Source organism: Panicum virgatum, chromosome 4K (genome assembly GCF_016808335.1).
Source record: "Panicum virgatum strain AP13 chromosome 4K, P.virgatum_v5, whole genome shotgun sequence".
Lineage (NCBI taxonomy): Eukaryota > Viridiplantae > Streptophyta > Magnoliopsida > Poales > Poaceae > Panicum > Panicum virgatum.
The window spans coordinates 18,603,948-18,628,532 of record NC_053139.1 but is presented as its reverse complement, the minus strand read 5'-3'; the positions used below and the strand labels follow the sequence as shown (position 1 = coordinate 18,628,532).

Sequence of the window (24,585 nt, the reverse complement as noted above, 5' to 3'; positions counted from 1 at the left end):
GGAAGTCGAAGATGGAGAGCTCGATGAGTTTTGGACGAAGATAGCAAAAGATGTGAATCGCCAAAGGAAGAATATAAGTAATGTGATCATCCAAATATTCCACTCTTGGGTGAGCAAAAGAATTCTCGGGAGGATGAGAGAATCAAAGGTCACCGACCAAGAATTGAATTGGATGTATGCAGCATTGGTGAAAAAGCAAGTGATTGATCCCACCTACATTATGGTTGAAAGATGGATTTGTGAAGCATCATCCGGCACGGGAGAAGTTGGTTCGGGGTGTTATCTTACACTAATAGCCCGAGCCATGAATCCGGGGTTAGCGGTGACCCAAAAATATTATGTCCCGGGAAGAGATATAGGGATTGAACATTTGAGGCAAGACCATTATATCGGAGGGGATGAAAAGAAGGGATTCACTATTTCCGAGATGGATATTTCCCTCCCCGATGAAAGGCTTAAATTATTCGCAAGAGGAAGGACCGATTGGCGAGTTGAAAACATTGGAGCAAAGGTGAAGAAAACAAAAAGAGGAAGGTTGATTGAAGGAACATCGGCGTCGGCACAACAAGAAAATTTAGAAGTAAAGCTTCCACCACCAAGTTCCACTTATTGGAGGAATGAATTTCAAGGTGCATCAAGTGGACAAGGACACCCGCAAGGATGGACGAGTCAATGGGAAGGAAACCAAGATCAAGCATGGGGGCATGGTATGGCGGCGCCTCCACTGGTGTACACGACGCTCCCACCATTTAGCAACTATGGCTACCCACCCCCATCATACCAAGGAGAGATGCCCGACCCGTCATTTGGAGCACAATTTTTTGACCTCCCTCAACCGGAACAAGGAATGAGAATCATGTGTGCCTATGAAAGAAGAAACATGGAAGACATAGACGCCATCCGGAGGCACACAAGCCAACTAGAAGATGGAACCGCGGGAATTGCATATCAAATGAGACTTCTAGGTCTAGCACCACCGGAACAATTTGATGGAGGAGCATTTCAACAATATTATGACCAAGGATACAACGCAAGAGGCAATCAAGGAGAGTGATCGACGACAAGACCATGAATAAAATGCGCGCACGTGTGGTTTGGATTTTTCTATTTCTTTTCATTTATTTTCAGCATGTGTGCAAGCTTGTGTGTGCGTAGCAATTTTCTATTTTATTTATTTTTCAGCATGTGTGCAATTTGCTTTCTTTTGCTTTCATCACCATGATAAATAAATGCATCACCCATGCTTTAATGTTATGTTTAGTAATGATGATAGAAAGTTTGTGCCATGTTAAAATATGATGATCGTTGCCACCTTGTCTACTTTCTTGTGATTGGTTTATGCATGTTTAAACTACTGCTCTCCTTAACATGATCTGAAAAATTAATTAAATGTCAGCTAATTCAATTGTGGAGGTTATGATAAATTAAGACCCACATCTTTCTATTCTTGCTCTCTTACTTAAGCTTGTCAAGTAAAATTTAATTCGGATTTAATTTTGAGCTAACCTTGTCAATGATACCTTTTGCAATTGCTCTACCCTTCTAAAAGCCTAAATGTTATATCAGGACAAACCATAGAGCAATATTTATTTTTAGGTGAATTAATTCATGAATTATCTTCTTTGGTATGTGACTAAGAAGCTGACCATTCCGTATTTTTGTGACCTCTCTTTTGCTAACCATTCTATCCATGCATTGTGAGTTTCTACACCGGGAACATCGCAAACCTCGCTGGATATCCACCCTTAACCAAAAACATCTCTTTGTGAAACACCTCCTTGACCACAACCTATATATTGAGTATATATTATTATTTCGACGGCAAAACAATGGAATCAAGAGCAAAATTCAGTAAAACATAAGCTTGGGAAGCATCAAAGAGTTCGCAGCAGAAAAATCCGAAGAAGTGGCGGCCTACAGGCAGTAGGCCGGCCGGCCCAACACCCCTAGGCCGGCCAGCCTGGGCCTTTTCCTCCCCTATTGGCTTCAATCTTTTACGAGGAGATGCCCCATTGAATTCCAAAGTTGAGTCCAGAGAATTGATACGAGTTTTGTGCACTCACTCCATCAGATTATCATCACTTCATTGCTTGAGGACAAGCAAACGTTCAAGCATGGGGGGAGGTGGAGTAAGTGCATTGTGTTGCCAACGGTTCTGAGGAGCAAAAAGAAAAAAAGAAAAAAAAGGAAAAGAAAAAAAATGATGATGAAAAGCTCCTCGGTTCCGTTTGCTTCATTAAACTCCAAGTACTTTGAAGATTATTCTATACTCAATTATTCCAACCATGTGCAATCCGATAACAAGGACTTCAGTTGTGCCTTGGGATCAACCGTTGCCATTTGCACATGTCCACTATCTAAAGTGTGTATTCCATTCTCTCCCTCTCCACAAAGAAATTATTTTCCAATTGTCTTTTTTGACGAGTCTCGGTAAATCCATAAGAAGTATTTCTTATTTTGATAATATCTTGATTATAATATCTTTTATTAGGACTAACCTTTCCAGAGCTCCAGAAAAAGCCTCACACATATATATGAGAGAAAGAAAGGAGAAAGTTCTAGCAAGTTTGAGAGACAAGATGAGCTGAGAGTAGTTTCCATGAGCAAATTGCAATGAGATTTAAATTATTGATCTTTGTTTAGCATTATTTATGGAACTTACTTTCTTAATTTTGAGACTTGTTTAATTTTGAGAGCATGTGTTTAATAATTGTGGTGAAGCTTTTAACTTGTATCTACCTTCCACATTGAAAAAGCTGGTTACAACTTGAACTGTTAATTGCAAAATATTTTTGGGAGCATTGTGTTTTCTCGTGTATGATCAAGTGCAGGGATTGGACACCGAAAGGCAATACTGATTTTTATCAAAGACTTACTCGAGGACGAGCAAGGTTTAAGCATAGGGGGAATGTTGGCGCTCCTTAAGTATCCATTTTATCCCCTATTTAACTTTGATAATGGCATGAATTTAATATCAAAATCACTAACCATCCTAACCTCGGCCCAATTATTGGTCGTTTTCACAATTGCACATATATTTTGGAGGTACTTCGTTTTTGCAGGTTTTTGACCAATTTTGGAGCATGAAATGATGAGGCCCATGATCACGCAATAACACGAAGAAAGACGAAGGCCAAAGCCCAAACAAAAGACCAAAGGCCATGACGACTAGAAGCCCGTTCATGCACATCCACCCTCCAATGAAGCGCAAAGGACAAAGCCTACAAGATGAGATCAATATACTTCGGGGCTAAGCAAAGCAAATAGAGATTTAAGGAAGGATTCTCCGTCCTATCCTTTCCCTCCAAGAAATCTCAAAGATAATGACGTCCAATGGGGTGCAATCGTGAAAGGTATAAACTCCAGAAGACTCCAGAAGACTTGGGGAGAAAGGAGGATGCGAGGCGGCGAGAAAATGGGCCAGGCCGGCCGGCCTGGGCCAATTGAGCTGGCCGGCCCAAGCCCTTTTCAGGGAGTCTCGGCCTCCCCTTCGACCTAGGGTTTCCTGAGGCTATTTAAAGACCCCTCCCCCATGCTCACGGAGAAGATCATTCGAGAGACGACGCCAAGGAGCAGAGAAGATAGAGGGATACCTCTCGGAGAGCCGAGGGTCGTGCTAGTTGTCTAGGGGCTTCCCTAGCCGACGTGGGAACCTTGCAAGGAAGACCACGTCGGAGTTCTGGAGCTAGGATCATCAAGATCAAGGTAGGGCCCCGGTTGTGATCTTGTGATGTATAATCATTCATGGTGAAGTTACTTGTGATTCCGAATTTTTAGCGACCATGTTCTCTCTTTCGATTTCGTTCTTTTCTTTGGGTTTGCTTCATCCTAGATCTATTATCGAGATAGATCGCTTAGCATGATCTTGTAGTCATGGTGGCTAGAGCTTCATGGCGGAACTACCAAAGGGGGTTCGACTTGCTTCAGGGTGCTTTCATCCAAAGGGGGGCATCGTGACTGGGCGTTGCTTTAGTAGATGGGGTATCGAAGGATCGGATTGGAGATTTTGGGTTTAAAGATGCTTTTCATTGAGATTCACATCTGTCTTGCTTCACTACATCTGGCTTGAACTACAACATATGCATGATCTAGGTGATCTAGATTGGTTATCTCTAACTTTCTCTTGCTACCTTCGGTGTTTGCTGTTTTTAGTAGATTAGATTCATTTTACACCACCCCAACACAAAGGATTCTCTATGTTAGTAGATTGTTTCTTGTATCTTTGGTTCCGTGGATTGATAAACCTTGGCAGAATACTCTAAGGGAAAAGCTACACGATCTCGTGCGCTTGCGGTATATAAATTGGGGTGCTAAGGAGCGTCAACAGTTCGTCACCTCGTGCTTTAAAAGCAACAACAAAGCAGAAAAAGGTTGAGCTCAAGCAATTGTGAACTTGTTAATTGGACAGTAATATTTAACCCTGCAACCTTCGATGGTGCCCTTTTACTAACACCTTTGAGTTGCAGGATGTATCCTTTAATTAAGCCTTCTTTCTTTTACTAATTGCTCGTTTTCAGCTTGTTTGCATGTCATCATCTCTTCTGTACATGCATGTACTGCCCATGCACACCTCCTTCTGGCCTCTGCCATTTGCATGTATCACAATTATCATGGCACCACCTTCGAAGGTCCAAACCCAAAGCAAACATGCGAAGGTTATGCTACTCCTTTCCCCTCGGTCGGCAAATGACCGAAGGTGCTGGTGGCCGTGCAGGCCCTAGCAACGAAACTGTTGTCACGTTCGTTCACAGGCGACACTGAATGATGCCGCCGAGCAAGCAACAAGACGTCAGCTGCTCGACATCACCCTTGCAGCTACTTCAGCTAGAGAAACTCGCCACTCCGGCTCGAGGGCCTCGCTGTGACCTTCGGCATCATCAACAACTTTGCCTCCACCACTACGATGGCTTGAAGGGCTCGTCCACACCTTCGGCATCGCCTTCAACTCGGCAACGTCTCCGCCGAGACCTTCGGCTTGAGGGGCTCGCTGCCATCTTCGACTTTGGCAACGCCTCCAAATTCGGCTCGAGGGGCTCGTCCACACCTTCGGCATCGCCTTCAACTCGGCAACGTCTCCACCGAGACCTTCGGCTCGAGGGGCTCGCTGACATCTTTGACGTCATCTCCGACTTCAGCAACGCCTCCTAATTCGGCTCGAGGGACTTGCCGACAACTTCAGCATCGCCACTGCTTTGGCTTGAAGGGCTCGTCGCCACCTTCGGCCGCTACTTCAACCTCTACGTCATATACCTCGACTACTTCCACTACACACGAAGCTTATCTCACGAGCACCAGCCAAGAGGGGCTGGGGGTGTACTGGAGGACCAGTTCATCCTAGATGATGAGGTCTTGTCCGGCGCTCGTGAGAGAAGACTTGAAGATGCTACAGCAACCTTCGGCCACGATGACTCCAATTGCATTGGTTCTCGGAGCTGAGGCTACCATGGGGGTGTACTGGAGGACCAGTTCATCTTAGAAGATGGAGCTCTGCCCGAAGCTCAGAGGAGAAGCCACTCGCCAGTCGAAGCCCAGAAGTGAAGCTACCTGCAAAGTCGAATCCCCAAACATCTAAAGCTGGCATTTGTGTAAATCCAAGCATGTGCGTGCTCTTTTCTCCATGCCCTTTTTTCCCACTGGGTTTTTGGGATGGAGTTTTTGGTGAGGCGAACATGAGAAGGTTACAAAGGACACTCCTTGTAACTAGAGACTATGTTGAGAATAGGCCTCTTTTGACCAGGGTTTACCTTCCCGACAGGTCCGGCCTAACCGGAGGCGTCCGGTTCCGGTATACCGGTCCGGTTTGGCCGGTTACCGGTCGGAACCGGTCCAATTCAAATTTGAATTCAAACTTCGCCGTTCAACCGGTTCGTACCGGTATACCGGTCGGTTTGGCCGGTATACCGGCCGGTTTGACTGGTAACCGGTCAAATTCAAATTTTTTTCTTTTTTGGTTTAAATTCAAATGCCCGCAAAGTATACTAAATAAATATTTGTATAACATATTTTAGTCTAAATGAACCCTCCAACCCTCTTTTGTACTACTTTTACATTGTATTTGTATACTTTTGTATTCACGCTTTTTTTTTGTTTAACTTCAAATCCCCGCAAACTATACTAAATGAACGAATTTTTGAGAAATTTTGACACCATTAGATTTGTCGCACCTTGAAGTATTTTTAGGAATTTTTTGGGAATTTTTCATTTTTTTGAATTTAAATTTAAATTTTGAATTTGGGCCGGTTTGGTACCGGCCCAAACCGGAACCGGGCCGGTCCGGTTTGACCGGTTCCCACCGGTTAGGGGAACCCTGCTTTTGACAGGGTCAGCTACTTACTCTCTCTGTGCCAGCCGAGACCAACTAGCTGAGGGGCTTCTGTTGGGGGTGCGGCTTACATTTCCAAGGGGTAAGCACACCTTTGTGTACAAAAGAGGCATAAAATGGTGGTTTAAGGGCTTGTTTGTGAGGTCTAGGGACTTAGTCCAGGGATCTATTTGTAAATTCCAAGGATCTTCTTGTAATATTCGACCCCACCAATGGAATAAGTATAAACAGCCACCTCCTCCTCCTTATAAATAGCCCCCCATGGGGAGGAGGTGGGGGACTTTTGGCCTCTTGGTTATTTGCTCACTTGGCTTGCTCTCTCCTCACTCTATCTCATCTCTCGTCTGTTCGAGAAAAAACCCCAACACTAGTTATTTGCGAGGACAGGCACAACGGGCCAAGTACGTGGGAGGACAACAATGATGTGTTCAAGGACAGTCAAATGCCTAAGGAGATAGTTGAGGAAGAAAAAAAGCTTCACAAAGATGCCATGACAAGTGTTGCATTCTACATATCAAAGATGATGCGAGAATGGGAAGATGTGGCTGATTGCATATTTGCACCATTCAATATCAAGTACATGCAATCTCAATCATTTGTTACAATATGCACTTGCTCTGATCCATATAGCTAAAAATCGTATATAATATTTTTGCATAAATCACTGGATTGCTTTTGTACTACAACCGAAGCTTGGAAGAGTCCTCGTATTGGACTTTTTGGATTGGTCAAAGAGCACATACAAAGATTTCATATTCATCCTCAGAATGTTAGTGAACTTATTATTCTCCATACGTCATCATGCAATTTTTTCCATAAAAGTATGCATTTAAACTAACTTCTGATTTCTTCCTTTTCAAAACAGGGCTTACCAGCATGTGCTCACACAATAAGAAAAAAACAGAAATGTCTCTACGCACAAACTTCCCAAGCCACAAGCAACCTGCTAATCCTGGGTACTGCGGGTATTACATGTGTGACCATCTCAGGGTGCAAGCAAGATAAACAACTGATCCTGAACGTGTAAGGGACTACTCTTTATTAGGGTTAGATGTACATGTGTTACATTATTTTTTTTCATATATCTAACACTTGCTTAATTTCTCCATGGATTCTCATTAATTGCAGGACCATCCAACATGGCACGAGGGGCAACTTCATGGGAGAGAACTTCTACACGTAGTCGCCGATTTATGTCGTTTCATTATGCATGAAGTGATCGACCCAAGGGGCACATTTTATAATAAATAACATGAATTAGCAAAGGAGTCTAAATATCTTTGTCTTCATGAGTGGGAGAAGAAGCAGCATCGTGCCTCCTCTAGTAGCGTTGGTATATAGGAAAAAACATGCATTCGAGTTTAAATTTTGATGATGTACTATAATAATGATATGTAATGACATATATGTGTGTGTTTTATTTCCATATGATGTAATTTTGCATATGTCATTATTTGTATTTTATGAAACATATTTCATATCGATCACTATGACATGCAATCGTGAACTAGATTGATAGCTCAAAATTGGCGGGAATCCAAATTATAAAAAGTAGCGGGAAACATAATCAAAAAATCTAAATTCAAATTGTTAATTTTTTGGCAGCTAGGCATTTCCAGGGGCGCTGGAAACGACCCGCCCCTACAAATCGATTTCTAGAGGCAGGTGAGGGGCTGGCCTGCCCCTTTAAATGCATTTTCAGGGGCTGGTCTGCAAACGACTATTTTTAGCTATGGAAAGCAGGAGCAGGTGTTGTACCCGCCCCTAAAATGGATTTTCACGCGTCCCTACAAACCCTTTTCGTAGTAGTGATGCCTCCTTCCCAGCCAACCTCATCCCCCCTCCCCTCCTCTGTATAATTCTATATACAAGGATACACGAATAATGTAATAGCTGGAGTGCTAGATTTTCCCAACTATATATGGTGACTTTTTTTCTCCACCTAGGATCTATATGTACATTATACAAATATATTGATTACAAAGCTCTACTTCACAAATTTCTCTACTTCTCTAGTGTCAAGGAACTCATTTACTCCACTTGCCAACAAAAACCTGGAATTAAGAAACACAGATGAAATAATTTGTGAAAAGCTAAGACAAAATTAGGATTTGCTGAGAATTATGTACCTTTCGTGAAGATCCCTTGCCATGGATTTGCAACCACCAGGAAGATAGGATTGCATATTCAGTGCTATATTGGGATTATGAACACTTTGACGAACGTGGACCATGCCCAATGGTCTCATATTCTCGTTGTAAAATTTTGCTCTGTTTTCACAAAGTATAGTAGTGTAAGCACCGGGGCTGCCTGACAGCCACTGTGGTGGCAATGAATGGTTATTTGCTTAACATCTTACTCCATGGACTAAGGACGTGTATAGAATATAATGTTTCCTAAGAAATGAGCAATTGTGGAACTGATTGTAACTTGACTTGTGCTGTATTTTGTGAAATTGGTGGTAACACAAACTACTAGAAAACCCCTCATCCATCCACCACAAATATACCAGTGGAAATTGGACCCCGTACTCAAGCTAGATAACACAAACTCATATATTTATGGTGGATGGATAGCTCAGGAGGTCTTTATTGTACTGATTGGTATAAAGGATCCTCCACGGGTTAATTCAAAAGGAAAGCCTCTGTATTCCAATCAGATCTGCTGTGTATGTAAGCTACGTACATGCGAGGCAAGTGATTCCTTATTGAAATCTGAGGCATCGCACGCGAGGCAAGTGATTCCTTATTGAAATCTGAGGCATTGCACGCGTGCATATTTTGTGTGAAAAATTGCGTGACTTGTGACTTCGCGTGCGCGCAGGCCTCCTCATAGGTTTGAAATATATTTTTTAGACGTCTTACGCTTTTGTACCAGTTGGTGTTTACACTTTAGTTCTAGTTGGTAACAAAATAACATTGTAGTCACCTGTTATTATTAAAGATAGAGTCTTTTAGTCTTAGTGTATATATATATATATATATATATATATATATATATATATTAAAATTGATGTATCTAGAAAAGCCAAAATGACTAATAATTTGGAACCGAGAGAGTACTACGTAACCGAGACTAAAAGACTCTATCTTTAATAATACCAGGTGCGTACCATGTCTAGGTGCTTAGCAAAAGTGATGTATCTAGAGAAGCCAAAACGACAAATAATTTGGGACGGATGGAGTATATCAGTTGGAAAACTAGGACTACTAAAACCTTTTTCCAACTGGTACTAATCGCCTGTTCTCTGAGGTGATGTCATTTTGAAATAGAATAGGCCTACTATCATGAATAATATTGTGAAAAGAAGCTTTGGTAAAAAGGAAAACATATATACCTGTACATGTATGCATCAACATCGATAGGATGATCATTTGTGTCCACGAGGCATCCCTCGCCAACTGAGCAATCCCCGCAATCATCGAGCACCCAACCGGAAAGTTTGTCCTCCTAATATGCACCAGAACGAACAACGGAATGAGTTCAGTAAGATTGTACAACTGCCAGATTAGTTAGATTCGTGCAAAATATTTATATACGCGCATCAGAATCTAAAAATAATAGGCCGCATAAACAAACAAGAGTTGCTAAACAGTTCTCTCCTGCTTAAATCAAGGTAACAAAATTTTAGATTTACCTGGATGTAATTCTTGAAAGCCTCAACGGCCATTGTACCCCTTTGCTTTGCATGCTTGGGTTCACCTAGTATGTTCATCCTCAACAAAACTGACTCGGCAGGCTCCTCGAGATCCATGATGAGGCTCCCTACGCCTCCCTCCAATCCTGCCAGTTTCATCCGGACCATCTCGATGACAATTTTCACCACCATGTACGCACCTTCACGCGGCAAGAAGAGCAGAGAGGCAACGGAACGAAATGATAAGATCAAGTCATCATCTTCTGATATGTCATACACTGTCAGTAGGAGAGCTCGATCAAGGCCGTGTAAGGGAGTTCACCCACCATCATCGAGGAAGTAGTTCTCCTTGAGCGCGCCGTGGCCGGTGGTCTCCATCATCAGGTGCGTCTCTACGCCGTCATTGTTGAGCTGGACGCCCTTGTCGATGACGTTGCGGTAGCCCACGCGGTATAGGCAGTGGTGGCCTCCCCTGGAGGCGATGAACCGCGTGAGCCCATCGCTGGCGCGCGCGTCGGTGACAACCATTGTGCCCGGGTGCTCGTCCAGCACGATGGCCGACATGAGCGCGATGAGCCTATCGCCGTTAATAGCCGCGCCAGTGTCGTCGACCACGCCGCTGCGGTCCACGTCGGTATCGAAGACGACCCCCAGGTCCGCACCGTGGGCCAGCACGGCGTCGCGGGTGAGCGACATGGCAGTGGCATCCTCCGGGTTGGGCATTTGGTTGGGGAACATGCCGTCGGGCTCCAGGTGCAGGCTACCCGTTGTGTCGGCGCCGAGCTTCTCCAAGACATCCCACGTGAAGAAGCCACCGCAGCCGTTGCCGGCGTTCACGATGACCTTGAAGCCCTTCAGCGGGGTGTCGTAGTGCGTCGGGTGCGCGACGCGCTGCTTGATGATGTCACGGAGGTGCTGGGAGTAGGCGCTCATGAGGTCGACGCGCATTACCACCGGCGGCGTGCCCCTGCTGCCGAGGCCCATCTTCCGGGCCACGTACTTTTGCGCCGCGCGATTACAGATCTTCTCGACGTCCACGGAGGTCAACCCGCCGCGCTTGGTGAAGAACTTGAGGCCGTTGCGGGTGTAGGGCAGGTGTGACGCCGTCATCTGCAACAGTAAACACGCCAGCTAATGGTTAGGATCATTTCCCTTGCCAAGTCTCGCAAAATCACCCATATCAAATCACCTCCACAATTACTACTCACTCCATCCCATAATATCTATATTTAATTTAGAATAAGAATAAAAATATTTAACTTGGGAAAAACATAAACGTTGCTATATTTTCAGACATAGCCCGTTGAAAGTCAGCAATAGGTGGGAGGAAAGAAACTAAGACGGGAGGAACAAAGACAAACGTTCTCTAACCTGACTTTCAAGCTAAAATACAGGACTTGAACCAAGACAAAAGAAGAGATAACATCACACAGATACAGCCCCAACGGACTCCGCAGCACACACATAAGACAATCTACCAGGTGGTGCAGATTGCTCCAACAACTTGTAAACTGCTTAATTTTAGTGGAATATCTTGGAAAATTATTGCACGTACAATCCAATAGTGTAGCAAAATTGTCCTATGAAGAATGCAATACTAGATTTTTATTAGATAAATTAGTGTTATTGGCAAATGACCATACTACACTTAGTAATTGTCTTAATCCCATTAATTTATACATAGAAGGTGTTTCACAGAATTAACTACCACATGTAAATAATTAATTTCTAAAAGATATATTTGAAACGGTAATGCATGTAGTTATTGCTAGAATTGCACTCTTTATGAGATTTGCCTTTAAACCGAGAATTGCACTTTTTATGTAACAGAGGGTGTACATATTAACATGTTAGGATCTATTGTTAATGGATGTTTTTGCTACACGTGCATTATGCTTGAGGGTAGTGGTGTATAGTGGTGGGCAGTTTAAGGGTAGCCCCAATGCAATGCTATGACAAGGATATAGTTCCCATAGCATTTAATATGCTATCATGTATGATATTTTGTAATTTGGCAATGCAATTAAAGTGGAGAGAGAGAGAGAGAGAGAGGAAAAGACCAACAATTGGGTATCATGCAAGAAATGGTTTCTTGCAAAAACCAAAGTTCACGAAACTATATGAAACTCATGATTGGGATGAATACCACAAATACCAATATAGAATTCAAGAGTGGAGAGGAAGGAGATTAGTAGCGAAAGAAGAATGGTCATTGAAGGAATTTATTTTGTAGACACAATTATAAATTGTAACATTGGGAGCTATACTTTCTTAGATGTAACATATAGCATGTGACACTACTAGATAGTTTTTTTGGTTTGGACTGCTCTAAGACTGCAAATTTGCACATACCCAAGGTTCTGCTCAGTGAGACCGAAAACACCATCTTCTCTCTTAAGCCATTCCTAATGGCAGTTTCATGGGCAATACATGAGTTGCCATGCAAGCAATTGTGATGACATATATAGCACACTATTTATGTGAGAGAGGAAACTAGTTTTATAGGGATGAAACCATGTGTACACTATTTTCAAGATTAACTTGTATCTTGCATGTACCGTTGGAAACAACACAATATGAAACAATGCATTGTGTGAGCTATTTCATCTAGCAACTAAATACACTCTTGCTTCTGTGGTATTTTTGGAAATATAAATATGAAATTTTGCATTGAGAATGGTATGAGACGACACAGTCGAGAGGGTTCTAGAACCTACAATGCAGATATCACGGGGCAGCTGCTCCACACCATGATCCTTCTTGTTCCAAAGAACCCAATGCCACTCCCCTGAATATAGTTAGTGTCCATTATTTTTAGCGTTAACCCTCTGTTATAATCACACCAAGCTGGTGTTTTCATGCGAGCATGATGGCTGGTTTACATATTCGGTTGGTAAAGGCTTTGAATTTTAACCTAGATAATCTAAGGGTCAGTCTCTTATTTTATTCAATTTTGAGCTAAAATATATAAGAACTAAGTTGGATTATGTAGACCTGGATGTTGGCTCGGTTCGGCTCGGTCGGTCCAGCTCGTTACGTTAATGAGATAGATCGGCTTGAGCAGAAATATCAGCTCCGCTCGGCTTGTGAGAAGCTCGAGCCAGCTCATTTCAGCTCAGGAGCCACGAGCTACAAAGACAGGAAGCAAGTTCTCTAATGGCAAAATAGCAGAATTAGTCCCTGAACTATCATGCTCGGTTCAATTTCGCCCCTCAACTATGAAAACGTCCAATTCAGCCCCTGAACTATCCGAATTGGCCCAACTTCGTCCATTTGCTGATGTGGTAAGCCATATTAGCTCGCCTCGTCACTGCCCAGCCAACTTAGGGTGTCAACTCCTATTGTAGTGACCATTTTATCCCATCCTCATTTTGAACAGACTAGCAACATCCCATTTATGCAAATTGATCTGTTCAAAATGAGATGTCGCTGATTGGTCTTAACTATGCCCACCGGTCTGTTCAAAACAAGATGAGATGATGCTGGTCTGTTCAAAATAAGGATAGGATAAAATGGTCATTAGAATAGGAGTTAAAACCCTAAGCTGACCAGGCAGTGACAAGGCGAGCCAACATGGCGTGCCACATCGGCAATTGGATGAAGTTGGGTTAATTTGGATAGTTCAGAGACTGAATTGAACGTTTTCATAGTTGAGGGATCAAACTGAGCCAAGCACGATTGTTCAGAAACGAATTCGGCTATTTTGCCTTCTCTAATATATGGAGGTCCTAAGAACTCAAATTTCATATCTCTATGTTGCAACAGCAAAGAACAATGAATAGATTGTTGCACGATTGTGCAAGTCTGGAAGAAACTCGATTAACACAAATTAAGACCTCGAACAACCAAATTTGAGACAAGAAGGAACAACTTGGTGGCAATAATCAATTACAGATACGTACTACAAGTGAATAATGGATCGAACGATAGAAATGGAAGATCCTATTTCCAAGCGATAGAAAGGAAAGATCCTGTTTCCAAGAAGGCAATCACACCACCAATCTCCATAATTTTTCCTTGGCCTGCAAGCTGCAGCACATAACGTCTGAAGATGTTGAATAGAGCGAGACCTGGGATGTAGAAGACCGTGAGCTCTTGCACGAGGAAGCAGCAACATCATCTATGCCTGGATGGAGAGCCCGAGCACCACGGTGGCCAAGCACTCGATGGCGAAGAGCACGGATCGAAGAGGTCAGCGGAGACTCTGAGTCAGCAAGCACGATCGAGTCGCAGATGTGCGCCTTGGGAAGGCTCGAAGGTTAAAACTGCCACCGCCAAGGGAGAGATCTGGCCGTGTGGGCAGTGGACTGGCGGAGTACAAGGTTTTAGTGTTGAAGTTGAGTTATACTGGGCTGGGCCCGCTATCGGACTGATGGTTGCGCTGCTTGCGAGCGAGAACATATCCAATGTTACAGCTGTTACCGTGTTACCAAATTTAATTTACATCTAAATTTATGCATAAGAAATTTATCAAAAATATGAATGGATAGAGCGCTTAAGCATCTACCATCATGCAAAGTTTGAGGTTGAACAAAAATTTGTGCAAGAAGAAACAAAAAAGAGAAACTTGCACTTGAATAGTAGCGGGTTCAACTGTTCGTGGATGATCCGCAACCCGCAACTATTCATGTACAAGTTTCTCTTTTTTGTTTCTTCATGCACAAATTTTTGTTCAACCTCAAACTTTGCATGATGGTAGATGCTTACGTGCTCTACCCTTTCATATTTTTTAGATTAAATTTTTGATGCACAAATATAAGTAATTAAATTTGGTAACATGGTAACACCTAAAGATGTGGTAACACAGGATATGTTCTCGCTTGCGAGCAGCTTGAGGTGGCTTGCTATAGACCGAACAAAAATGTGAGCTCAGCTCGTTAATCAAACAAAACGAGCCGAAACGAGTTAGCCACGAGCTGAGCCAGCTCTCGAGCGAAGAGCATTTTGTCCAGCCCTATTAGTGTGCTAATATTAATTGATGAATTTGTGGGATTATTTAAATAATTAACCTAGAGTGTGCTAATATTAATTGATGAATTTGTGTGATTGACGGATCGTTGTTCCCGATTTTTTGCTGTAATTACTATGTTCGTCTTTGTTATGATCTGGTCAGGTTTGAGTTTTTATAGAAGGATAATGGAAGGTTTGTTGTTGGATACCGGAGTGATTACATTTGGTGTTGATAGGATTCGTATGGATAGAAATAGAAGGGTTTGAAAAGTTTTGCCCCCAATGAAAGATTAATAAGTCTGATTGGTTTGCTACCCAAAACTTCCTACCATTTTGGTAAGGTAAATGTGAGATATTGATAATTTTTGGTAGAAAACCAAGTGCTGGCTAAAAAAATTGGCAACTTTTACCTAGCCAAAATGTTGGCATGCCAAGAGTTTGATAGTCAACCAATCAGGCTCAATGTGACACGGAGTAGAGAGAATTGGAAAATTTTTATCCTACAAGACCAAGATAAATATACAGTCATATATCAAATGATCCTCGATCCCCTTGGATGAATACCAACCCTCTATATACCCTTCACTTGACACCTCACCATCCAGCATAGTAGTCAAATACATCGCTATGTCTACGTTTGGACAGTACATCCACTAATTTGATGTGTTCTTAAAATATATTGAACAATTTATAAGTTGTTAGTCTAATTTGCGCCTAAAGTCGCTAGCTCGGTTGGTCGAAGGCGTCCGGTGGCACCCCCGCGGCCGGGGTTCGATTCCCATGTGGAGTGAATTTCCGGTCCGTGGGGTAAAAAAATCCCCTCGCTGTGCTCACCGCAAGGCTTGGCCCTCTCGGGCATGGGTCAGGGTTCGGGGATCGGCCGTAGTCGCTTCCTCTTAATGAAAAACGGTGGGGTCCGTTCACCCCTCCACCCCCCTCCAGCCGCGTTTTTTTAGACTACTTTGCATAATTTACTCCTGAAACTTCTCCCACTACTACAAAACAGGCCTTTGTTCCAGGCCATTTGTCCCGGCAGTCTTTGGCCCGGGACAATAGGTGGCTTTTGTCCCGGGTCCAATGGCTAGCCGGGCCAGCGGGGGGGGGGGGGGACAGTGGTCTTTTGTCCCGGTTGGTGGCTCCAACCGGGACAAAAGGCCCGAGCAGCCTTTTGTCCCGGTTGGTGTCTCCAACCGGGACAAAACTCCTTGGCCCCCTTATCCCCTTCCCTCTCCCCCCGCCCGAGCCATTCAGCTCACTTGTTCTTGCTGTTCTTGGCTTGGGAGAGAGGAGTTCTTGCTCATTTCTTCACCACATTTGTGAAGATCTTTGATTCTCCGTCCATCCATCGACGCTAAAGGTTTGGGGCTTGTTTTTTTTTCTTCCTTGGCTTGTATAGCTCATTTCATACTTTAGAAATAGAGAAAATGTGTAGCTAGCTCATTTCTTGGACATTTAGATTGCATATGTAGGTGTGATTTTCTTTTAGATTTAGATGAGTATGTGGATAGTAGAAATTTTTAGAATGAGTGTAGACACTTCATGTGATGTACTTGTATATATGACCATATTGTGGATAGTTGATTTTTGTATTCATGAATGAATTAATGAAATGAGTATATTAGAATTTTTTTATTATGAATTGATTATTTTGACACTCTAGTGATGTATTTATTCAGGCTCACATTGAAACCATCTAGAAGCTAAAAAAATCTTTATTTCGAAACAAGTATACGTCGTTAATCTCCATCCAACGGTGATGGCACTACCTTTCGGGGATACACGATGCGCTATAAGGACGTTGCAAATCGGCTGATCGCATCACCAGCACTTCCGATTGATAAGAAGACAACATTTGACGCAGTCAGCATGGCCGTTGTTGTACTGAGAGCATATCAACGAGCACGCTGCCTATGACAAGTGCTGTGCCTATTAATCGTAAATGTTGGTGCTGCGACTGGCCGATTGGTGACATCCTTGTACCGCACCGTGTCCCCCCGAAAGGCAATATCATCACCGCAGGGTTGAGGTTACTGACATATACATTTTTAGAAATAAAAGTTTTTTTTCTTCTAGAGGGTTTCTGGATATTGAAAAGAGTGTACTCCTGGAACTGAAGGGTGTCAAAGTAATTAGAAGTTATAGAGATTTCTTTCAATTAATTAGAGATTTCTTTCAATTAATGATACATTTTGTCTTTTTTATATGATTTCATTGTTATTTGCAAGAGTTATTAATCTGATCATTGTAATTGTAATAGTAAATAATATTTGCATTGTAATGGTAAGAATTTATAATTTTGTAATGGTAAGAATTTATATAATCCCAGCGACGATCTGGGGCAGGCATTGCACAATGTGCAGGCAGACTGTGAGAGTGAAACAGAGAGGTTGAAGTTCCAGAAGTTGTTAGAGGACCACCGTAAGTTATTGTACCTAGATTGTCAAAATGGATTGAAGAAACTTGGCACCACCTTGGAGTTGCTGCAATGGAAGGCGACAAATGGTGTATCCGACAAGGGATTTGGTGAATTACTCAAACTTGTTAAAAAAATGCTTCCTAAGGACAATGAATTGCTTACCACAACGTATGAAGCCAAACAACTTATTTGCCCTTTAGGATTGGAAGTGCAAAAGATACATGCATGCCCCAACGACTGCATCCTCTACCGAGGCGAGTACGAGAATTTTGATGCATGTCCCGTATGCAGTGCATTGCGTTACAAGATTAGAAAAGATGATCCTTGAGATGTCGAGGGGGAGCCTCCCCGGAAGAGAGTTCCTGCGAAGGTCATGTGGTATTCGCCTATAATACCACATTTAATGCGTCTGTTTATAAATAAAGATAATGCTAAGTTGATGCGATGGCACAAAGAGGAACGCAAGAAAGACTCGATGTTGAGACACCCCGCTGATGGGTCGCAGTGAAGAAAAATAGATAGAACGTACCCTGAATTTGATTTGGATGCGAGAAACAAAAGGTTCGGTTTGAGTACGGATGGCATGAATCGTTTTGGTGAGATGAGCAGTGGTCATAGCACTTGGCCTGTGACTCTTTGTATGTACAATCTTCCACCATGGCTCTGCATGAAACAAAAGTTCATCATGATGCCAGTACTTATCCCGGGTCCAAAGCAGCCCGGAAATGACATTGATGTGTACCTAAGACCATTGGTCGAAGAATTCTTATTGCTCTGGGGCGATGAAGGTGTATGGATGTGGGATGAATACAAATAGAAAAACTTCAACCTACGAGCATTGCTGTTCGTAACGATCAATGACTGGACTGCTCTTAGTAACTTGTCAGGACATTCGAACAAGGGATACAAAGCATGCACACACTGTTTAGATGATACCGATAATATATGGTTGACTCACTGTAAGAAGGTTGTATACATGGGTCATCGTCGGTTTCTTCCCATCAGGCATGCGGTACGAAAGAAGGGCAAGCATTTCAAAGGCTAAGCGGACCACCGAACAAAACCGATGCACCGTAGTGGTAAAGACGTCTTCAACATGGTAAAAGATCTAGAAGTTATTTTTGGAAAGAGATCTAGTAGCCAACCTATTCCGAACCAAAACAGAATGGCGCCCATGTGGAAGAAGAAATCTATATTTTGGGAGTTACCATATTGGGAAGTCTTAGATGTTCGTCATGCAATTGATGTGATGCACCTTACGAAGAATTTTTGCGTCAACCTGATAGCATTCTTGGGAGTGTACGGAAAGACAAAAGATACAGTAGAAGCACGTCAAGAATTGCAACGTATGGAGGAACGAGATGCCTTACATCCACAACAGCGAGATAATGGACGACAATACTTAAGTCCTGCCAGCTATACTCTTAGCAAGGAAGAGAAAGAAACCATGTTTGACTGCTTGAGCAGTATAAAGGTTCCATCTGGATACTCATCCAATATAAAAGGAATCTTAAATTTGGCAGAGAAGAAATTTACAAATCTCAAGTCCCATGACTACCATGTGCTTATGACCGAACTTCTTCCGGTTGTGCTGCGGGGGATTCTGCCTGATAACGTCCGGTTAACCATCGTGAAGCTATGTGCCTTCCTCAACGCAGTTTCTCAGAAGATAATTGACCCGGAGAATTTGATAAAGCTGCAAAACGATGTGGTGCAATGTCTTGTTGGCTTTGAGCTGATATTTCCACCATCTTTCTTCAACATCATGACACATCTTCTAGTGCATCTTGTGAAAGAGATTGATATCCTCGGACCACTATTTCTACACAACATGTTCCCATTCGAAAGGTTCATGGGGATACTCAAGAAATGTGTTCGTAATCGAGCTCATCCAGAAGGAAGCATCGCCAGTGCCTACGGAACTGAGGAGGTCATTGACTTTTGTGTTGACTTTATTGATGACCTTAAACCGATTGGAGTACTTGAATTGCGATATGAGGGGAGACTAACTAGAAAGGGTACATTAGGAAAGAAATCTTATGTCTGCACAGATGATTTCTCATTCAAGAAAGCGCATTATACGGTTCTTCAATAATCATCCTTAGTTGACCCATATATCGAGGAACACAAGAAAATTTTGCTCTCCAATTTCCCGGAAAAGTTTGAAGCACGGATTACACGTGAGCACATGAACACTTTCTGCAGCTGGTTGCGGAAGCATCTAATGCATAACATGGATATAAGTGAACAATTGTTCTTATTGGCTAGGGGACCATCTTGGAATATCTTAACATACCAAGGGTACGACATAAATGGAAACACATTTTATACGATAGCCCAAGATAAAAAGAGTACCAACCAAAACAGCGGTGTTCGTATGGATGCCACGGACAATAATGGAAAAAAGGACACATATTACGGCTACATTGAAGAGATATGAGAGCTGGATTACGGCCCCAATTTAAAGGTGCCTCTATTTCGTTGCCAATGGGTTAAGCTATCTGGAGGAGGGGTAAGAAAAGATGATTATGGGATGACAATAGTTGATCTCAACAATCTTGGGTATAAAGACGAGCCATTTGTCCTAGCCCAGGATGTCGCTAAGGTTTTCTACATTAAGGACAAGTCCAGCAAGCCAAAGAGGGGATAAACAAGCAAAAGGATGAGCCCAAGCGACATATAGTTCTATCAGGAAAGAGAAACATCATTGGAGTGGAGGACAAGACAGACTTGTCAGAAGAATATAATAATTTTGTTTCCATTCCATCTTTCGAAATAAATGCTGATCCATGCATCCTGCTAGCCAATGATGATACTCCATACTTGTGCCGTGATCATAATCAAGGGACATTTGTGAAGAGAAAGTCTGTTACCGCTAATCCTTCATGTACTTGAATCATTTTATATTATTGTATAAAAATGTAATCGCAATTCGAATACTTTTATTATATATGTACTGTACAATTATACTTTATGTGTTATATATATCATTTTTTATATTTTTCATTTAATTACCAGACTCAATTATAATTTTCATTCAATAATGGATTACTCAACTAATTTTATTTATTTCATGAAATTACATTCACATTAACACACTATACTCTCTCACTAACACACACAATCTCACTAACACACACTATCTCTCAAACTCACACACTACTCATTAATATCATGAAATTGCTTAATTTTATGTAAAATTTACTTTTTAAACATTAATATCGTGATAGAATCCACTTTCTGTCGAAAAGAAACAGTTTGAAAAAATTTGTTCACCTAATATATTTTTGCATGGTCAAAATAACAAATATGATTTCAAAAAAGTTAGATATTTCGTTGACCAAATCACTTAAATGAAAATTAATTATTTTTATTGCGTGCATCAAGTTTATATAGAGATAAGAAATTTTGTTCCATAATTTTTGGAATCAAAATTTATTAACTGAATTAACAAATGAAAACCTATTTTAAAAGAGAAGTAAAAATAAACAAAAACAAACATAAGATTTGACGGGAATGAGGGAAAACGGGTCCCTTTTGTCCCGGGTCGTGGTTGCACCCGGGACAAAAGACCCCCCTTTTGTCCCGGATGAAGCCATGACCCGGGATAAAAGACCCCCACCCCCCAATATATCTCCCTTCTTCCTCCGCCTTCCCCCAACACTGTCAGTTCTTGATCTGCGCCCTTTGCCGCCGCCGTCCCCTGCTCCCACCGCCTCCTGCTCGCCGCCGTCGTCATCCTCGAGCGCCGCCTACCTCCGCCGCAAGAGGACGCGCCGCCCGAGCTCCACTGCCCCACCGCGCGGTGTTGGCCCCGAGTGCCGTCGTCCCGTTCGAGTTCCTCCCCGCGAGCGCCGTCGTCCGCCATCGCCGGCCCCCGCCCGCGAGCCCCGTGCCCTCCCCGAGCGCACCATCGTCCTCCTCCTCCCCGTCCCGACGCCGCGCGCCGCCACATCGTCGTCTTCCTCCCCGACCTCCGCCTCCGGCCGGGCTGCCTGGCCCGCGCCTCGGCCGTTGCCTGTGCCCCTCCGGGTCGCCCCGCCGTCGCCTGTGCGCACTGTCGCTGTACGTGCGCCGCGCGCCGCCCTGGCCCTGCTGGCATCCCAGCCGTGCGCTGCCGGCCGGCGCCGCCCCCCTAACCCTAATGTCTATTTTTTAGTGAAATTTGAAAATATAGGTTACATGAGTTCAAATTTGTTTACAAATTATGTTGTAACATATTGATTATTTGTTAATTTATTTAATTGTGATGACAATTAGAGTGAAATCATAATTATTGATGGCAACTAGAGTGAAATCATAATTGTTTAAAATATAGATTATTTGTTAACTTGTTAATTACTTTTGAAATTATATTATTTAGAGTGACATCATAATTTGTTGTGTAAATTTGAAAACATATTGGTGTATGAATGTGAATATGAGTTCATGTTATTTAGAATGAAATCAAAATTTGTATATTTAATTTTTAAATGTATGAATGTGTATGTATGTTTGTATGTGTGTGTAAAGTGTATTTAAATTTATGTAGGCACGGACGTCCGATCGATTATTACCAAGCACTCTGAACGACAGAAACTCTACGGCTTTTTCGCGTCCGCACTAGTCGAGAATATCAATGCACGTAACATGTAAGAAGTGAAACACAATCTCAAGAAGTGACACTAGACAGAACAGTTACCATAATAGACGCGTCATAGTTGAACCGAGGCAGTATGGTGCTCATGAAGCACGCTGGCGTGGTGGCGAGACCCATGTCGAACACGGAGCACCCCGCCCTCGCGAGCCCCGCGAAGAGCGCGGCGCTGAGCCTTGCGCCCGACAGCCGTGGGTCGCAGCCGACAGACACCCGCAGCTCCTCGCCCTCCGGCCGCTGGAGCTCCTCACGCAGCCACTCCCCGAAGCTCTCCGCGACAACCTCGACCGCCAGAGGCGTGAGGTCCACTGGCCGGCCCTTCTCCCCCTCCAGTGCCACGCCCCGCACGTCCGGCCCGTTCTGCAGCCTCCGGATACTGTCGCCCTCCTCCCCCGCCTCCGCGGCGATGCCAACGGGCGCCTCTACCCGGCCGCCTGTCGTCGCCGAGGGCTGACCATGTGAGCTCGCCGTGGCTCTTGTCGACACCTGGCTGTAGCTCCTCCTCCTCCACGGGAGAGGAGAGCAGTACCGCACCACGCCGTGGCTAGCGTGCTTGCATGACTGCAGAGTGGCAGGCGAAGAAGTGGTGACGGTGGCCATTGCAGCTAGTGACGAGCGAGGAGAAACGGCACACAATGCCAGTGCATGACAGCTTGAGTAGCTAGTTCTCGGAGACGGGAGATGATATACGCGCGCGTCCGCCTGGGGAAATATCTCAGCGAGAGATATGAGGTCGCGTGCGGAGGGCGGCTGGTCGCCGGCGGAGGGATATTTTCAGGCCAGGAGTTCGTCGGGATGCGGCGGGTGCTGCCTGGCTTGATAGAGCGTGTGGGGTGGAGGCGCTGCTGTGATAGTTCTGTGGTGCTGAGAGCAAGCTGCATTAGAACATCTCCGGCATTTTCCGAACAAATCTTTCTATACACAGAATCTCCTGGAGTCCCCCGATAACATCTCTCAATAAAGTAGTATTACTATTTTCATAGATTATTACTTTATTAGGGAAGATGTTTTTACAGTTTTTCAATAATCCCATCCTCATCCTAATACAACTAACATATTTGGAGAGCAGAAATTTTCTCTTCATTTGAGGGAGTTAGGATAAAATACTGGGACACCCAATATAATAATTATTATTGAGGAAAGGGAAGAATTTTGGGAAACTGGTCGAGTATATCTTTTTCAATATTGATAGTTTATTGGGGGAAAGAAAGACCGCCAGAGATGCTCACCAACCGTTGGGATCTTCGTTTAGTGATCGACCAGACAGGCAACATACAATGCGAAGGATACAGAGTTGACAAAGAGGGAGAACATAAGTATATCTCTCAAATGGTAAAAAGTTATCAACCCGTCTCAAGGTAGAAAAGGGGGGCTATTTATACCCGGACCTTCTCCTACTAATTCCCAGAATATCCCTCACCTGCTAACATTCAGGGGGTATATTAAGTCGGATTTGTCTACATGATCACGTTTCTCATGCCACCTCCGAAGCCTTCGGCACCTTCGCAGCGCTCTGATTCCACGTGGTGCTTTTCCTTTAGTCGATCATGAGGGAGACCTTCGGTTGATTCTTGTCTCCTCATTCGGGGACGCCCGGTCTTCTCAGCGTGCTCCCGAAGGCCAGCGCGTTCACCTTCGATGTACTTGGTGCTTCTGCCCGTGGAACCGAATCACCTTTGGTTAGGTTCCTGTAGCCAAGCTGGGGGAGATGTGGTCGCATTACCTTAGTGCTAGAGTATCCGAAGGTTACCGCCGTAGCTTACGGCCTTCAGGTGAATACCCGAAGGTAGCGATCCCCAACACCAACTAATGGAGATGTTCAACAATTCTTTTATGATTATTGGAAGAGGTGCTTTTGCAGCTCTCCAATAATCTCATCCCAAGCCAACTACCGTGGAAGAGTTAGTCTTCTATTTTGGAAGAGCTAGGATGCAATATTGGTTTGTCCTAGTAATTATTAGGAAAAAAAGAAAAGGTAAAAGAAATCTGTTAGAGCATAATCTTTACACAAACTCTCCCAGTATGATAGTTGAATTGGGAAATGAGGATCCACCGGAGATGCTCTTAGAATGAATGGCCAAATGCCAAAATGCCACGCGCGGCGAAAGGGACTACAAATATATACCTCTAGACTCTACTCTCTCCGTCCTAAAAAGTAAGTCATTCTACGATTCAAAATTTATCTCAAAAAATAAGTCATCCTACCCTATTTTGAAAGTACACTTGCAAGAATCAGTTAGTGTCAAATATGGATAATAAATAGAGACAAACATGATTATTTTATCTTTTTGTTAATTTATTCTACAATTTCTAGGATGACTTATTTTTTTGGGACGGAGGGAGTATTTGGCAATAGTTGTATGTACATGTGTCATTTGTGAGCTAAAACACCTTCCAGCTCGTACCCAACAAAACGCACCTAAGCTGTTACTCCTGCAGGAAGAAGGATACGATTATACGAAGATTTCTTATGAATTGAATCACTGTCAATAATTGGATAATTTGGCAAAACTTACAGGGAAAAAGATTATGGAGAAATGCATCATTTCCTTCCCTTATTTCAATTTTCAAGTGCTTTTGACAGGCATAAGGTAGTAACATTATCATAACGAGCATGAAGGAAC

General features: G+C 43.2%; 1 protein-coding gene across 1 annotated transcript; it reads right to left on the bottom strand.

Moving 5' to 3' along the window:
- Positions 1–8,028: 8,028 nt before the first annotated feature.
- LOC120703380 (phosphomannomutase/phosphoglucomutase-like) lies at positions 8,029–22,673 on the bottom strand. Its single transcript, XM_039987432.1, has 6 exons — positions 22,007–22,673; positions 10,286–11,069; positions 9,960–10,159; positions 9,660–9,772; positions 8,452–8,592; positions 8,029–8,376 (listed from the first exon to the last, which is right to left on the bottom strand). The coding sequence occupies exons 1-6, from the start codon at positions 22,559–22,561 to the stop codon at positions 8,310–8,312; spliced, it is 1,860 nt and encodes a 619-aa protein (XP_039843366.1). The 5' UTR covers positions 22,562–22,673; the 3' UTR covers positions 8,029–8,309.
- Positions 22,674–24,585: the final 1,912 nt, after the last annotated feature.